We start from the raw sequence: 14,511 nt of genomic DNA on the forward strand, positions 1-14,511 counted from the left end.
ACAAAGCTGATTCTGATGCGTCGGGTCTGTGTTTACGTCTTTGTGTGGAGTCCGTGTACCTGCTCTCATCTGCTGTTTGGTTGTTGTTGAAATGGTTTTGTGAGCTTTAATCTGAGAATCTGGCGTTTCTGGCAAAACACGGTTATATTTAAAAGTCGATTCAGGATATAATGAATTGATGTCGCTTTAGTCAAGCTACTCACCTCCCACTTCCACCTGCACTTCCACGATAGGGGCATAATGTGTGTCTGTTGTTGACCACAGGGAAGGTTGCAGATTTTTTTTAAATTTTTTTTATTTATTTATTTATTTTTTGCTACCCGAACAGTTGGTCGCACAGGTGCAACCAAATGTATATATATTTTTAGTCGCACCACTGAAAAATTTGGTCTCACTCTAGAGCCCTGTTAAGATACTGGAGATAAATTCCGGGGTAGACCTGTTGATCGGGACCAATGTGCCCAAGGCTTTAGAGCCATGGGAGGTTGTTAGAAGTCAGGATGGAGGTCCCTATGCAGTAAAAACTATGCTGGGTTGGACGGTGAATGGTCCTCTCAGAGAGGATCATAAGACTGACATTTTTGATGTGAGTTTCAATAGGATTTCCGTGGCAAGATTGGATGAGCTGTGGGAACGTCAAATGAAGGCTGATTTTCCAGAATGTATTCAGGATGAGCAATTTGCTTTGTCTAGAGAAGATCAGCAGTTTATGAAGTCAGTGATGGACTCTTAAATTGGTTGATGGTCATTAGACCATTGGTTTACCTTTTAGGTGCAATCAGGTAAAAATGGATGATTCCTGGTTGTCATGGCCAAAGTTTCTTGCTGAACCAGAAATTAATTGGCCAGTGAACCTTGATTTTGGAAAGATCTCTTTAAATGATCCAGAGATTAAAATGGCCATTTTAGTTCATGCTGTTGATGCAAATGTACGGTGGCCCTGAGAGGCCAAACGGACTGCAACTTCAGAAACCGCTTGCAAGAAGAAAACCGCTTGCAAGAAGAAAAACGCTGCAAAAGCACACACAACACAATGGAAATAGGAAAAAAGACAACGGAAATGTTTCTGGGGAGACAATAACCGGACGGACCAGTTGCACGAACCAGAACATGCTAACAAGACGCATCGAACCATATAGAGAGCTCAGATGATGAAGAACAGTATTGGTCTCAGAGAGTGAGGCACCACCACTGTCAGCCTCAAGGGGATTTAATGGTGTCTGCACCTGCTACTGAACTGGACCAGGACCTTCAGCGAAAGAGCACGGAGCTTAGAGTGGATACTGAAGAGTTTCAAGTAGAAATGGTGAATGGACAAGGTAACGCTGAACATGACACCTCAGCATCATCAGACACTGTTGCTTCGCCAGGTCAGCCCAGTGAAATGAACCCAGAACTGTCGGAACCGCAGCCGAGAAGATCTCAGAGGGACAGATGTCCACGGAAAATATTGACTTATGATGCGTTTGGCCAACCAGTTCAAAGAGCAATTGGTCACAGTGTTAACCCATTGTATGCCAGTGCAGCAGCACCGCCATTCTATGACCAGTTTGGAGTACCTTGGCCTGCTCTACAAATGCCTTACTATGCAGCTTATGTGCCAGTTAGTTATTATTGAACTGTGAAAGAGTTTTTTTTTAATTTAAATGATGTTATTTTTCAAAAATGTATGGGGACTTACAAGGCCTTACCAGTATGGTGACACAAGTATTTGATACTTTTGGGGATGGTAGCGTAAGACATTGGATCGTTATGTTTGATGAGGTTAATTGTGATTAAATGGTTACTAAGTTGATAAGCTCCGGAGCACATGATAAAGTGATAGTAATGTCTTAGAGGGTAATAATCAGAATCAGAATGGGGTTTATTGCCAAATGTTGAGCAGGTTTACAACATTAGGAAATTGCTGCGGTGCTTGTATGTGGACTGTTGGAAACAACTCAGCATTGTTATAAGCCGATGCTTATCTGGTAAGAGAGTAACATGCGATTCTGTCACCTGAGGTCCAATAGTGCATCGTGAAAGTGATCTTAAAGCACTGCTAAACCCTATTCCGACTTACGCCATCTCTACGTTGTCACAAGGAAAAGAGAACTATAGTTGTTTATTTTTGTTTCTTATTGTCATGTTTCCTCAATGTTGGGACAACATTTATTTAGCAGGGGAGGAATGTAGCACTTGGTAAAGTGTAAAGCTAAAATATGTCCAAAACATTGCATAAATCTGTTGGTATTTGTGTTATTCAACTATATGTTTGGATTTTTGGCTGCTACATGTTTTTCCACCAGTAGGGGGCAGTCACGAAAAAAGAAACTATGTTCGAAAAAGGAAAAGAAGAAGAGTGTATTCTTGGGCTCTGTATGTGAAAGCCACGGTTCTGAAGTACCCAAATAAACTCGGTTCTGCTGTTTACACCAAGTTGTCCTGGAGTGGTGTAACACGTTCACACTAGAGCGCGTTTGCTGTCGCATTTTATTTGTAGTGTGAACAAGCAGACAAAAAAATCGGATTTGATCAAACAATCGGAATTGAGCATTAAGACCTGCAGTGTGAATGTAGCCTTCGTCTCCTACATGGTAAGTATGATGTAATTATTGCTCTAAAATAATTAGGGGCCGGTATGTAGGAGCCATATGAGTTGTTCCTTTTTGACTAAGTGGGTTGGTTTAAATGGACTCACTGTATTGGTGCATGGGTGTGGGGCGTGTCTCATGGGTGTGGTAGATGATAAATGTGGTTGCACTCGCCTGTTCACGGCACCTGATGTTGATGAGCAGAAAGGTAGGATGAGCATGAGGCAAAACTTTCTGTTGACTGCAGCTTGAATGATTTTGATGTATTTTGACTGGAACTTGATGGTTTATGTATATTTGTTCACTAATTGATGCCATAGGCCAAACTGTAAGTTGGCATTGTAATTAGTGCAGTTATTGGTAGGGTTGCCAACCGTCCCTTAAAATACGGAATCGTCCCGTATTTCGAAACAAAAGTACACGTCCCGTATTGAGCTAATAAGGGACGCACTTTGTCCCGTAATACAGTGAGAATCAAAAGTAGTCTATAAATGTTAATGGAATTAACGCTTTGTTTGAAAACATAATTCCCAGCCCCTCTCCTGCTTTGTGACCAATGAGCTGACAGCACACTGACGAGTATGACAATTCAGATTACCACTCATCTCATTGGTCGAGGAAAGGTCGCTTACGGAGAAAATACCGGAAGACAACAGATGACCACAACAAGAAGCATGGCCAACAGGGGAACAAACGCAGACACTGCGGTGCAAGTCTCGGACGACAGTACACCTAAAGCTGGGCAGACACTGTGCGATTTTTTTTTTTTTTTCCAGTCACGTTATTCAGCTCCTGCTCAAACTGCACGATTGACTCGCAGTTGGTAGGTCACGATGCAGGTCTCACACTATACCGCCCGATGCTCTGATGCGACCTGAGTGCTCACACTGTGCCTCCATAACATGAAGGTTATAACAGAAAATCTGTCGCGCTCTCTCTCTCTGTCTTTCACTCACACAGACACACCACCACCATCAACTTTGCTAAATTGCTAATGAAAAACATGATCAGGCAGCTGTGATTGAGCAGCAATGTAAATCCAACTATTTTCACGGTTGTTGTGGTCGTGATAATTTTGTGATGCCACATCGAAAAGGCTCGGATGAGCTTTCCAAAGTTCTACAAGTTGTGCCTCCATCGCTTGTGTCCAGATCACACGCTGCACAGCCGTGCTGCTCCATCTTTTACACCAACGTTTACGTGTTTGCGCGCGAGCAGTGTGAGCGGCTGTGGTGACACCCTCACGAGCGATTGATGATCGGGAGCTGGTCGTGAGGTGTTAATCACTTCTCGTTACCCCACGTATACTACACGACACACGATGAAGGCCAAAATCGGTCCGATCACTCAAAAATCGGCTCAAAATGGGCCTAAAACTGTGTAAGCCCAGCATTAGAGCAGCAATGTTTGTTCCCCTCAGAGAAAGGGAAGAATGGGAAAAGGAAAACACCTGGCTGGAAAAAGTTAATATGGGCATGTGCAGTGAATATCAGCGCTATGTGGCCAGAAGTGTGATAATATAATTTATTTTGTGTAATAAACAACTGCAAGGATAGATGATTACAACAAATAGATGACTAATACATAAAAGTAATACATAGGTGAATAATGATGATGAGTTAAGATGCGTAATCATGGGAACAAGCGGGTTTACAAACAGGAGCAGCTGATTAGCATTAGAAAAGCTGAAATAATACCTCAACTGAAGCCAATTGTACTAAATGCACTAAATGTGCACTGTTACAAGAATATTTTTCTTTCTATTGTTTTCTATTATTTTAAGTTAAGCAGGACAAAGTTCTTTTAAAGAAAGATTTACTTATATTCTCAAAAGTTAAGCATGACAGGCTTCTGTTTAAGAAAGAGACCTGTTTTACTGTGTTAATGTTGTCATTTTGAGCTAAAAATAAATGGCTAAATGATCATTTGTTTCACATGTGTTCATATCACAAAGAATACACATCTACTTAAATCAAATTCAAGTCAAATGGTTAAAAAAATAATTTCACACACAAAAAAAGAGCCAGAAAATTCACCACACTGGGAAGGGTGAAGACAATTGGGTCGCCCGGCCCTGGCCACGAGGTGTCCCTTATTTATTTTTCAGGGAGTTGGCAACCCTAGTTATTGGTGAGTTGCAGTTATTTGTTTGTGCATTTGTTTAATAGTTAATCCCATGTGCTGATTTATATATTGGACAGTTGCATGTGGAATAAAAGGAGCAAATGGTACAGAAGTGTATTTTATCAGTTTGTTGTTGCGAGTCATCTGTGTCCTCATGTTTAGCCTGCCGCGGCCATTGGTTGAAGGAGCCGCAACATTACATATGAAATATGGTTAATTCAAAACAAGAACGTCAACTAAGAAAATGGACAAATGGTGTTCTCACCCACTTTGTCACAATGAGATTTGAAAATCATTGTATTTTGCCTTTAGATTTATTAACAAAATTGGATTTGGGTTTGTATCTATAATCGTTATTAACTCATTCACTGCCAGCCATTTTCAAATGGCTGGCAGTGAAACACAACAAGACTTGCACCACATTTTTGTCTCACTGCGCAATCCCATACGTGCTCAAACCCTGCACCTCCTTGCAGGTCTACTTTTACTGCTGGTGGGCTTCAGTTCAACTTACGTTGACTGCCATTGACGTCTATGGACGTCAATGGCAGTGAATGAGTTAATAATAATTTAAATGATAAAATAATGGAGGAAACAAACTGTGTGGTGTGCAGAAACAATAAAGATAGACTTTAGTCAAAACCCTGACAGTGAGGAAATTTGCAGCACAGACGGATCAGTGATACTAAATAAAACAAACACATTAACATGTGGTGCTGTGGATCACTGTAATGAATGCCTTTGATCTGTCAATACTTTGTGCTGATAAATCACTGCTTACAGAGACAGATGTCAGAGCTAATTAACACTTTTGAAGTGGGAGCAATGGATCACTTTATTATACTGAGAAAACTACAAGTAACCAGTATTTTCACAACAGCAGCATGACGAAGTCCAGGTGCTGGTTTTCCAGTGTGTGCGTCTGATGGCCCAAAGCTGACTCAGAGCTATAACACCATCCATGGCTACAGCATGGAACAGATGTGGGTGTGACATCTCCCAGAGGAGTCCAAATCGTCATCAAACAGCCCTACAGAGACAAAAACGTGAAAATATAAACAACCAGACTATCAGCAGAGATTTAACTACTTTAAGACCTCTGTGAAAATCATTTACAGTATATATCACAGAATTTAAGGCCTTTATAATCAGAGCATACAGAGAAAAGTACTGAGCTGAATCAATTTCAGTTTTCGTTTCTCATGATATATATTGTATTAACAATTAAATTTCATTATCTGTGTCTTTGCCACACAGGTGTAGATACTGTAGGTTCAGTGAATTCTTACATTGCACTGATTAGAATATACTGGACATTCAAAGCTAAGATTCAGCGCACCGTGTTAGAGGCTGGGATTTGATGAATTCATCATATATACAACCTTTGATCATCGTTTATGTCCAGTTGAGAATGAATCTGTGCACTCACATATTAAATGAACTGAAATCAGTAGTGTGATCTCCAGTCTTGATATATTAAATGTGAGAACTGACAGATGTTATTTTAATCAGCCTGTCTCAGTTGTTTTAACTCTTAAGTATCACAAAGTAATGTGGTAACATCTGGACTGACGAGTTTACTGTCAGCATTTTAATCGCTAGTTTAAAGGCTGTAGGCTGCAGCTGTTGCTCTAACGCTGTATAAATGTAACAGGCCTCAGTGCTGGTTCTTAGGGTTGCCAACTCCCTGAAAAATAAATAAGGGACACCTCGTGGCCAGGGCCGGGCGACCCAGTTGTCTTCACCCTTCCCAGTGTGGTGAATTTTCTAGCTCTTTTTTTGTGTGTGAAATTATTTTTTTAACCATTTGACTTGAAGTTGATTTAAGTAGATGCATATTCTATTCTTTGTGATATGAACACATGTGAAACAAATGATCATTTAGCCATTTATTTTTAGCTCAAAATGACAACATTAACACAGTAAAACAGGTCTCTTTCTTAAACAGAAGCCTGTCATGCTTAACTTTTGAGAATATAAGTAAATCTTTCTTTAAAAGAACTCTGTCCTGCTTAACTTAAAATAATAGAAAACAATAGAAAGAAAAACATTCTTGTAACAGTGCACATTTAGTGCATTTAGTACAATTGGCTTAATGCTAATCAGCTGCTCCTGTTTGTAAACCCGCTTGTTCCCTTGATTACGCATCATAACTCATCATCATTATTCATCTATGTATTACTTTTATGTATTAGTCATCTATTTGTTGTAATCATCTATCCTTGCAGTTGTTTATTACACAAAATAAATTATATTATCACACTTCTGGCCACATAGCGCTGATATTCACTGCACATGCCCATATTAACTTTTTCCAGCCAGGTGTTTTCCTTTTCCCATTCTTCCCTTTCTCTGAGGGGAACAAACATTGCTGCTCTAATGCTGGGCTCACACTGTGCGGTTTTAGGCCCATTTTGAGCCGATTTTTTTGAGTGATCGGACCGATTTTGGCCTTCATCGTGCATCGTGTAGTATACGTGGGGTAAAGAGAAGTGATTAACACCTCACGACCAGCTCCCGATCATCAATCGCTCGTGAGGGTCTCACCACAGCCGCTCACACTGCTCGCGCGCAAACACGTAAACGTTGGTGTAAAAGACGGAGCAGCACGGCTGTGCAGCGTGTGATCTGGACACAAGCGATGGAGGCACAACTTGTAGAACTTTGGAAAGCTCATCCGAGCCTTTTCGATGTGGCATCACAAAATTATCACGACCACAACAACCGTGAAAATAGTTGGATCTACATCGCTGCTCAATCACAGCTGCCTGATCATGTTTTTCATTAGCAATTTAGCAAAGTTGATGGTGGTGGTGTGTCTGTGTGAGTGAAAGACAGAGAGAGCGAGCGACAGATTTTCTGTTATAACCTTCATGTTATGGAGGCACAGTGTGAGCACTCAGGTCGCATCAGAGCATCGGGCCGTATAGTGTGAGACCTGCATCGTGACCTACCAACTTCTAACCTCTGCGAGTCAATCGTGCAGTTTGAGCAGGAGCTGAATAACGTGACTGAAAAAATCGCACAGTGTCTGCCCAGCTTTAGGTGTACTGTCGTCCGAGACTTGCACCGCAGTGTCGGCGTTTGTTTCCCTGTTGGCCATGCTTCTTGTTGTGGTCATCTGTTGTCTTCCGGTATTTTCTCCGCAAGCGACCTTTCCTCGACCAATGAGATGAGCGGTAATCTGAATTGTCATACTCGTAAGTGTGCTGTCAGCTCATTGGTCACAAAGCAGGAGAGGGGCTGGGAATTATGTTTTCAAACAAAGTGTTAATTCCATTAACATTTATAGACTACTTTTGATTCTCACTGGATTACGGGACAAAGTGCGTCCCTTATTAGCTCAATACCGGACGTGTACTTTTGTTTCGAAATACGGGACGATTCCGTATTTTAAGGGACGGTTGGCAACCCTACGGGTTCTAATAGTCTGAGCTGCTTCCAGCTTTATTTGTGAAGAGCACAGCAGCTTAGAGAACACGTAGCGAGCTCGTACAGCTGCGACGTAAAACTTTCACGAGCTAAGATGACCTTAAAATAACGGGGCTACGTGCGGTGATGCTAGCGTTAGCCATGTTAGCACGTTACCTTCACAGGTGGTCAGACAGGCACTCAGTCAGAGGTTGTGCTCTCCGTTTCGCTGCAGGGTCCCTCCCGAGGCTGAACGGCCTTTGTACAAGCACACACGCTTCTTAGCAGGGTGAAGCTATGAGCTAGAAAAATCCAGGCTGGCAGACAGCCTGTGTCTGACCAACCAATCTCCTTTGAATAGCAGCAGGATTTTTAAAATGAAGTTGTTAATCCAACTGCTAATCCACATGTTATTCCCTGAGCGAACAGGAAAGGGAAATGGATTTTGAAATGCAGTTTATTAAAGTGCAATTCAAAAAAAGGTTTTTGAAATGAAGACTTAAAAAGCATTTTAAAAATCAGTTTATTAAATTGGAATTAAAAAATGAATTTACAAATGCAGATTTTATTCTACAATTCATTATTTAAGCACGAATTTTTTTTTTTTTTTTTTATTTCGATGCGCGTGGCTCTTGTGGTCCTCCATACCAGCTCAATAGGGGACCCGGGGTTTAAGGCTCATTAGAGCCACCGAGAACATCGGACTCCCGGAACATTGTTTTCAGACCTCCGTGGTCTTTCGCTACTTGGGTTAAGCACAATATATAAGTCACAAAAATGTTATTGTTTGGCTTTTTTCAGTGTTTTATTTGTCCTTGATTAAATCGGTTTTGCTGAAATTAAAGTTCCAGTTTTCACACAGCTGAATAAACGTCAAACAGAAAACTGATTGAACTGAAGTGTGAGATGGACTCCAATGTCCTGTTATATTTTAGGGAGCAAGGAGCAGATGGCTGCCTTTAATAAACTCCTGAAGGCTGAACGGTCCCATTTCATAGCCTCGCACTTCCGGTCCTCTTGGTCTGCGATTTATAAGAGAAAAGGCTTGAAAGCACTCTCCACCTGTGAGCAAAAACAAACCCCACCCCCCTCTGCCTTTCCTATTCGTCCAAAAAAGTACCATGTCGACCAATCAAAAAATGATATGGCAACGTGGCATTTAGTTGTTTAGGAAGGGGGAAGTTTTAGGAGTTATGGCGGTGTTTTGAGATGTGAGAGATTTGCGACGTTTAGCGCAAATCTTGTGTAGTTAGTGTGTAGTGTAGTCAATAGTGTTGTTGTGTGTCAGAACAATGAGGCGACTGCTGAGTGTTACAGGTGTTACAGCAGTGATACATCTCCTGCTGTCAGGCCTGCAGGTATCAGGCTGTTGGTCTCCTTCATCTCATAGTGGACAGGAATTATTTTTTTGGAGTGGCACAAATAATTTGTGTGGCATCAGATTTGATGCAGAACAGCTGTTCTGTAAATAGTTTGAAATGTTTGTTTAAAAAACGCCTTGGCTGCATTTAAAAAAAGAAAAAAAAAAAGCTGCAAAAAACTTTGTTTGCCAAACTGAGTTACTTTTTTGAAGAAGTAACTATATAATTAATTGCCCACCATTGGTCATTATATACTGTATTTTGCCGACAGAGTTACAGACTCTCTCAGAGCTTTATAAAAAAAGAAAAGAAAATTGTTTTCAAAATTGGAGTGCAAGTTATTTTTGCTTCCAATAGTGTTAACATGGTCATGAACAAGATTTTTTTTTTTTCCATTTTCATTGTAAGTGGGCTAAAGCAGTTAATTAAAAGTCATCTAACATAAATGTAAATGCTGTAATTTGATTATTTTAATAAACCATGAAACTTCGATGGATTCGATGCCAGCATGACCACAGTGCACACGTCTGATGTCGCTCACAGTGGTCCAAGAGATCGCTCAGGGAGTTTGTGTGTTCGCTCAGACACGTGAAAAATTAGAGGGAACATTGACCACAACATAACCTAACAGACCTACACCTTAGTTGACAGATATGTTTTGTCTAGGGTTTATTTCTGGGATTTCGTTTTATTTTTTAAATCTTCTGTGTGTCTGTGTCCATAATATACCTTTCTCCTGCTTTTTTTGTTTCACTGTAGTTTGCAAAGATCACAGAGGGAATCATGACGTCACACGGCTGTTTTCTCTGCCTGTTGCTTTTAAGTGTGAGTGTTCTCTTTGCAGTTTTACTCTATTTGCTTTTATATAAGTGCTGTAAAATGTGCTCTTGGTGATCCGAACTTAATAGTTTCGAGAGGAGCGCGAATGTTTTTAGTTTTAATGTTTTGTTGATTACTGTAACTTCTGGTTTTATTAAAAAGCTATGAGACCTAAAGTACTCATTAGTAATTTTTTTGGTAGCCTGTCCTCCTTAAATTTACATCTGCATTAGTTTAGTTTATATAGTGTTATACAAGTTATGTTCATTATATGGTGGTAATTCTGTCCGTCAAATTAAACAACGTTTTGTCTACCAGGTAATCCTGATCGAGCCATCAGAAGCAGGTTGTATGGACCACTTCACAAAAAAAGACTGGGTAACAAAAAATGTTATTTTCCCTAATTATTAAATTTCTTAATAGGCTGATCTCTAATGCTGGATGACAAGGGTGTTAAGATAAAAGGTAATATGAGGATGATGTAAATCAGGCCCCAAAACAACAAATATTCAAAGACTGTAATGAGTGTTTACTTCTGCTTAACTGCATTATGCTGTTGTCTACATCTTAGGAGCTAATAAGCTACTTTAAAAGTGGTCCCATATTTAAATGGTCTGTAAAGAAAGTGTGGAAGTCTGCGTCTGTTTCAGTGTGAAACACACAGAGCTCCAAGTTAAGTTTTTACTTGTTGTCAGTGATGGAAAAAATACATTTTTAAGGACTTGTGGTGAGCACAAGGTCAGAGATTGTAAGCTTTGTATGCAATCTGTTGAGAATATAAAACAAGGGTTTGGTGTCATTATAGCTTGTACATTACTTTCCCAAAAAAAGTTTAGTTAAAGATATATGATACAAAAACTTCCTGGTGCCTTTGGTGACATTTTTGTTTCCATTTTCTTGTAATTCTGAATGATTACACTTTTATTTAAAACAATGAAATGACAGACAAAGCCAACAATCAGATTTGGGTGTTGGGATCAGGTTCTAGACAACCAGCAGCCCTCTGGGGGCCTCTAACCCCAGCAGATTTGTGTTTTAGCAGCCAATATATTTCACTCTCTTTGGATTTTTGCAGTTTCAGTTGTGATGATCACTCACTAAAAATAAACATAACTATTGATGTATTTTGCTTCTTTACCATTTCTCTATGTTTAGAATACAACTACACTACACAGGCTGCCAGAGAATATTACCGTCAAAATAATGAACAAGTCTGAGGTAACTTTGTGAAACATTGTTTAAAAACTAGAAAATGTCCAAATGTATTTAAGTTTATGTTGGAGTGACTTATATTTGGTTAATGATAAATGTGCCCTTTCATTGCAGGACATCATTGTATGTAGTTTAACGGAAGCCAAAGACTGTGATAACAAAAAAGAAGAAACCTGCTTTCTACGGGACTGTTTTAAGGACGAGAATAACATGGCAAGGAAACAAAAATCTCTTCTTCTTAAAGTTTTGTTTGTTTTTTCTACTCCTGCTCAGGTTAAACAAGGAATATATCTGATAAACATGTTGTTTGTCCTGCAGGACTATAAACCGCCATGTAACGAGACGGATGAGAACATCAGTGTCCCTTTCTACCACTTCATGTGCTTGACAAATATAGCCAAGGGTCTACGAGGTATCGCCTCATTTTGATACTTGTCTAACATTCAGCTGTGGTTAGTTTAAAGACTTGCTGCTTGAATGTCTTTGTGAGAAGCAACACTGTGACACCGACTGTTGTAACGAGCTTAGACGTTTTAGAAATTCAGAGGAAGAAAAGGAGCAGGTCTTCCTCAAACCGTAAAATGTGGATCTCCTACAATAAACCTAAAATGAACTTCTGGTTCTTACCGCTAACATTTTTCTTCTTTTTCACCAAAGACAAAACAAATGGAGGATCACAAAAACCCACTGCAGAAGACATCTGTAAAGTGTACGGTAAGTACACATACACAGGTCTATGGTCACTGATTTCTATGACCGATTCGATTCCCATTCACAAGGTTTCGATTCGATTTCAATCGGGGAAATTTTGCCTCAGACAGTCAGAAATATTATAATTCTGATCACGTATCAGTACTGACACTTGTGAGACTTTATCAAAGGTGTAACCATCACAGCAGATGCCTTTGTAGTAACTGAGGATGAAACAGAAAAAACATGAAGGTGATTTTCCTGGCCTGTTTTTTTTTTTTAATTTATTTATTTTTATAGCAGATAACCCTAAAAATATTCTGCAGTTGAAACTGAACTCAGCATATGAACATTACCTGATGCTGCTGAGCAAAGTTACAGAGGTGTTATCAGAGACATAGCTAAGAGATTTGCAATTTGGTATAATTTTAAAAAGTTTACATTTCTTTAAACTTTCTTGTCACAGGTAATTTTTGAACAAACAAAACGGCAGTGCAGTGCTGTGCACAACAGTAGACTAAAAAGCAAGCAAATAATGCAGAAAACAGAAATTTGAGATGGGAAACTGTCCTCGAAGTACACAGACGATGTTTATCAAATGTGAAGCGTAGTTTTGATCTTCTTTTCCTGCTGGTTCAGTGAACTTTGGTTGGAGAGTGATGAAACCTGCAGCATCAGAATCTGTGACATGTCGGGTTTCAGCCCCGTCTGCGTTCGTGCCGTCGGATGAGAAAGCCGACATCTCACAATTCTGATGCGTCGGGTCGGCGCTTTGTATTTACGTCATTGTAAGCATGTGTGTCCATGCTGCTATTGTGTCTGCCGGTGTGGAGATGTGTGTACAGGTACTGAAACCTACATCCACATTTTCTGTTGTTTTGTTTCGGTTTTAAACAATGTGTGACTGGGATGTTTTACAGTGTGTTGACTTTAAAATTCACAACCTTGTCTCCATATTTTTCTCTTTTCTTTTTTGTTTAGAAAAAGTGTGTAAGCGAGATTCTCCCAACCCAGGTAGGAAACACATTTTATTTATTAATGCTGAAACAGTGCATGTGTGTGTTTTGCTTCTAGCTGATGTCAGATCCTAGAAATTTACTTTAAAAAAAAAAAAAATCCTAAAAATACCCAGTTGACCATCATACAGCCATAAACTTTATATTTGATCAAGATTAGCCATTAAAAGCAGAAAAACGACAACAAAGTGTGTTCTCCGTGTTTGACTGAACAAGAAATTTCTTTTCACTTCTAAAAGAGGATGCACACACATACAGTGCGACTTATATTTTTCATTTTATTGGAAAAGATGAATATTTGTTTTTCTATTTTGGAAATTGCTGTTTAGCAGATGGAAAAAAAAAAGACATTTTTTCCAGTGCTTGGCAGCTGCTGCTGTCTTTCTATTCTTTGCCCAAAAATGAGATTAAAAGCAGTCAGACTCCATCCAATGGAGGTTGTTGGGTCTAAACTCAGACCCATCCAGTATCCAGGACTTATTCCCGTGAGAAAAAAACAAAAAAAAACAAGGCAAAAGCGATCGATCGTTTCACTTGCACTTTCTGATTAGGTGCCCCAAATCTGGCCTCCTCTCGCTGCTTTTTATTGAGAAACAGTTCACACAAAACACATCACAGCAAAGCAACGTCCACGTGGTTCTAAGACAAGGGTGTGTGTGTGTGTGTGTGTGTGTGTGTGGGGACAGTGGAATTCTTTCATCAGAGTTGGCAAGCATAAAAATGACAACATAACAATTCACGCTAACAGAGGTATATTCAAGAAAAATGTTTAAAGAAACCTCAAAGTTTCTTTTTTGTTTTTTTATTTTGTTTTTGTTTTATGTAAATATCCTGACTTTAAAGAAACTTTGAGTTTCACACATGGACGAAATACATATTTGATCATATTTCCTAAGCTTTATCTGTTAAGATTAACATTTGGAAACATTTCAGTATTTTGCAAGTAAGCTTTTCTGTGTTTTGAGCTAGAGAACACCAAACTGTTGTAAAGCAGCTAAATAAACATTTTGTAATAGAAAATTCACAAATTTACAAAAAGTCATTTGTAAAACAGTGTCATGTTTTAAATGTACTGGTCAGTGTGCAGCCCTTCACAGAAAGGTCCTCTGTGTGGTCCCTACAGACGGGTATACAGGAAAATCTCAGGCAGTTTCTGAAGTTCTCACACCAACCTGTTAAATCACCCAGTGATTTAGAATCTTAATAATTAATTTGGAAACGGTCTGAAATTTCCCCCAAAATGTATTTTTATGACCACTAACATAATTAATGTATGACAAACTCTAAATACTTAAGTTTTCTGTA

At 39.5% G+C, this 14,511-nt stretch overlaps 1 protein-coding gene across 1 annotated transcript in view; it reads left to right on the forward strand.

The window, feature by feature from the left end:
- Positions 1–14,511, forward strand: part of LOC147331765 (uncharacterized) — a 52,492-nt gene that overhangs the window by 16,961 nt on the left and 21,020 nt on the right. Inside the window, exons 2-8 of the mRNA XM_086287984.1 lie at positions 10,229–10,294; positions 10,607–10,666; positions 11,444–11,506; positions 11,615–11,713; positions 11,819–11,912; positions 12,158–12,214; positions 13,172–13,204. Of these exons, the coding sequence (XP_086144110.1) occupies positions 10,253–10,294; positions 10,607–10,666; positions 11,444–11,506; positions 11,615–11,713; positions 11,819–11,912; positions 12,158–12,214; positions 13,172–13,204 (448 nt within the window). The 5' untranslated portion in view covers positions 10,229–10,252. The remainder of the gene's footprint in view (positions 1–10,228; positions 10,295–10,606; positions 10,667–11,443; positions 11,507–11,614; positions 11,714–11,818; positions 11,913–12,157; positions 12,215–13,171; positions 13,205–14,511) is intronic.

This window comes from Aulonocara sp. 'chitande type north' Nkhata Bay, linkage group LG4 (genome assembly GCF_057382095.1).
Source record: "Aulonocara sp. 'chitande type north' Nkhata Bay isolate Kocher_YH1m ecotype deep benthic linkage group LG4, A_spYH_male_GT1.1, whole genome shotgun sequence".
Lineage (NCBI taxonomy): Eukaryota > Metazoa > Chordata > Actinopteri > Cichliformes > Cichlidae > Aulonocara > Aulonocara sp. 'chitande type north' Nkhata Bay.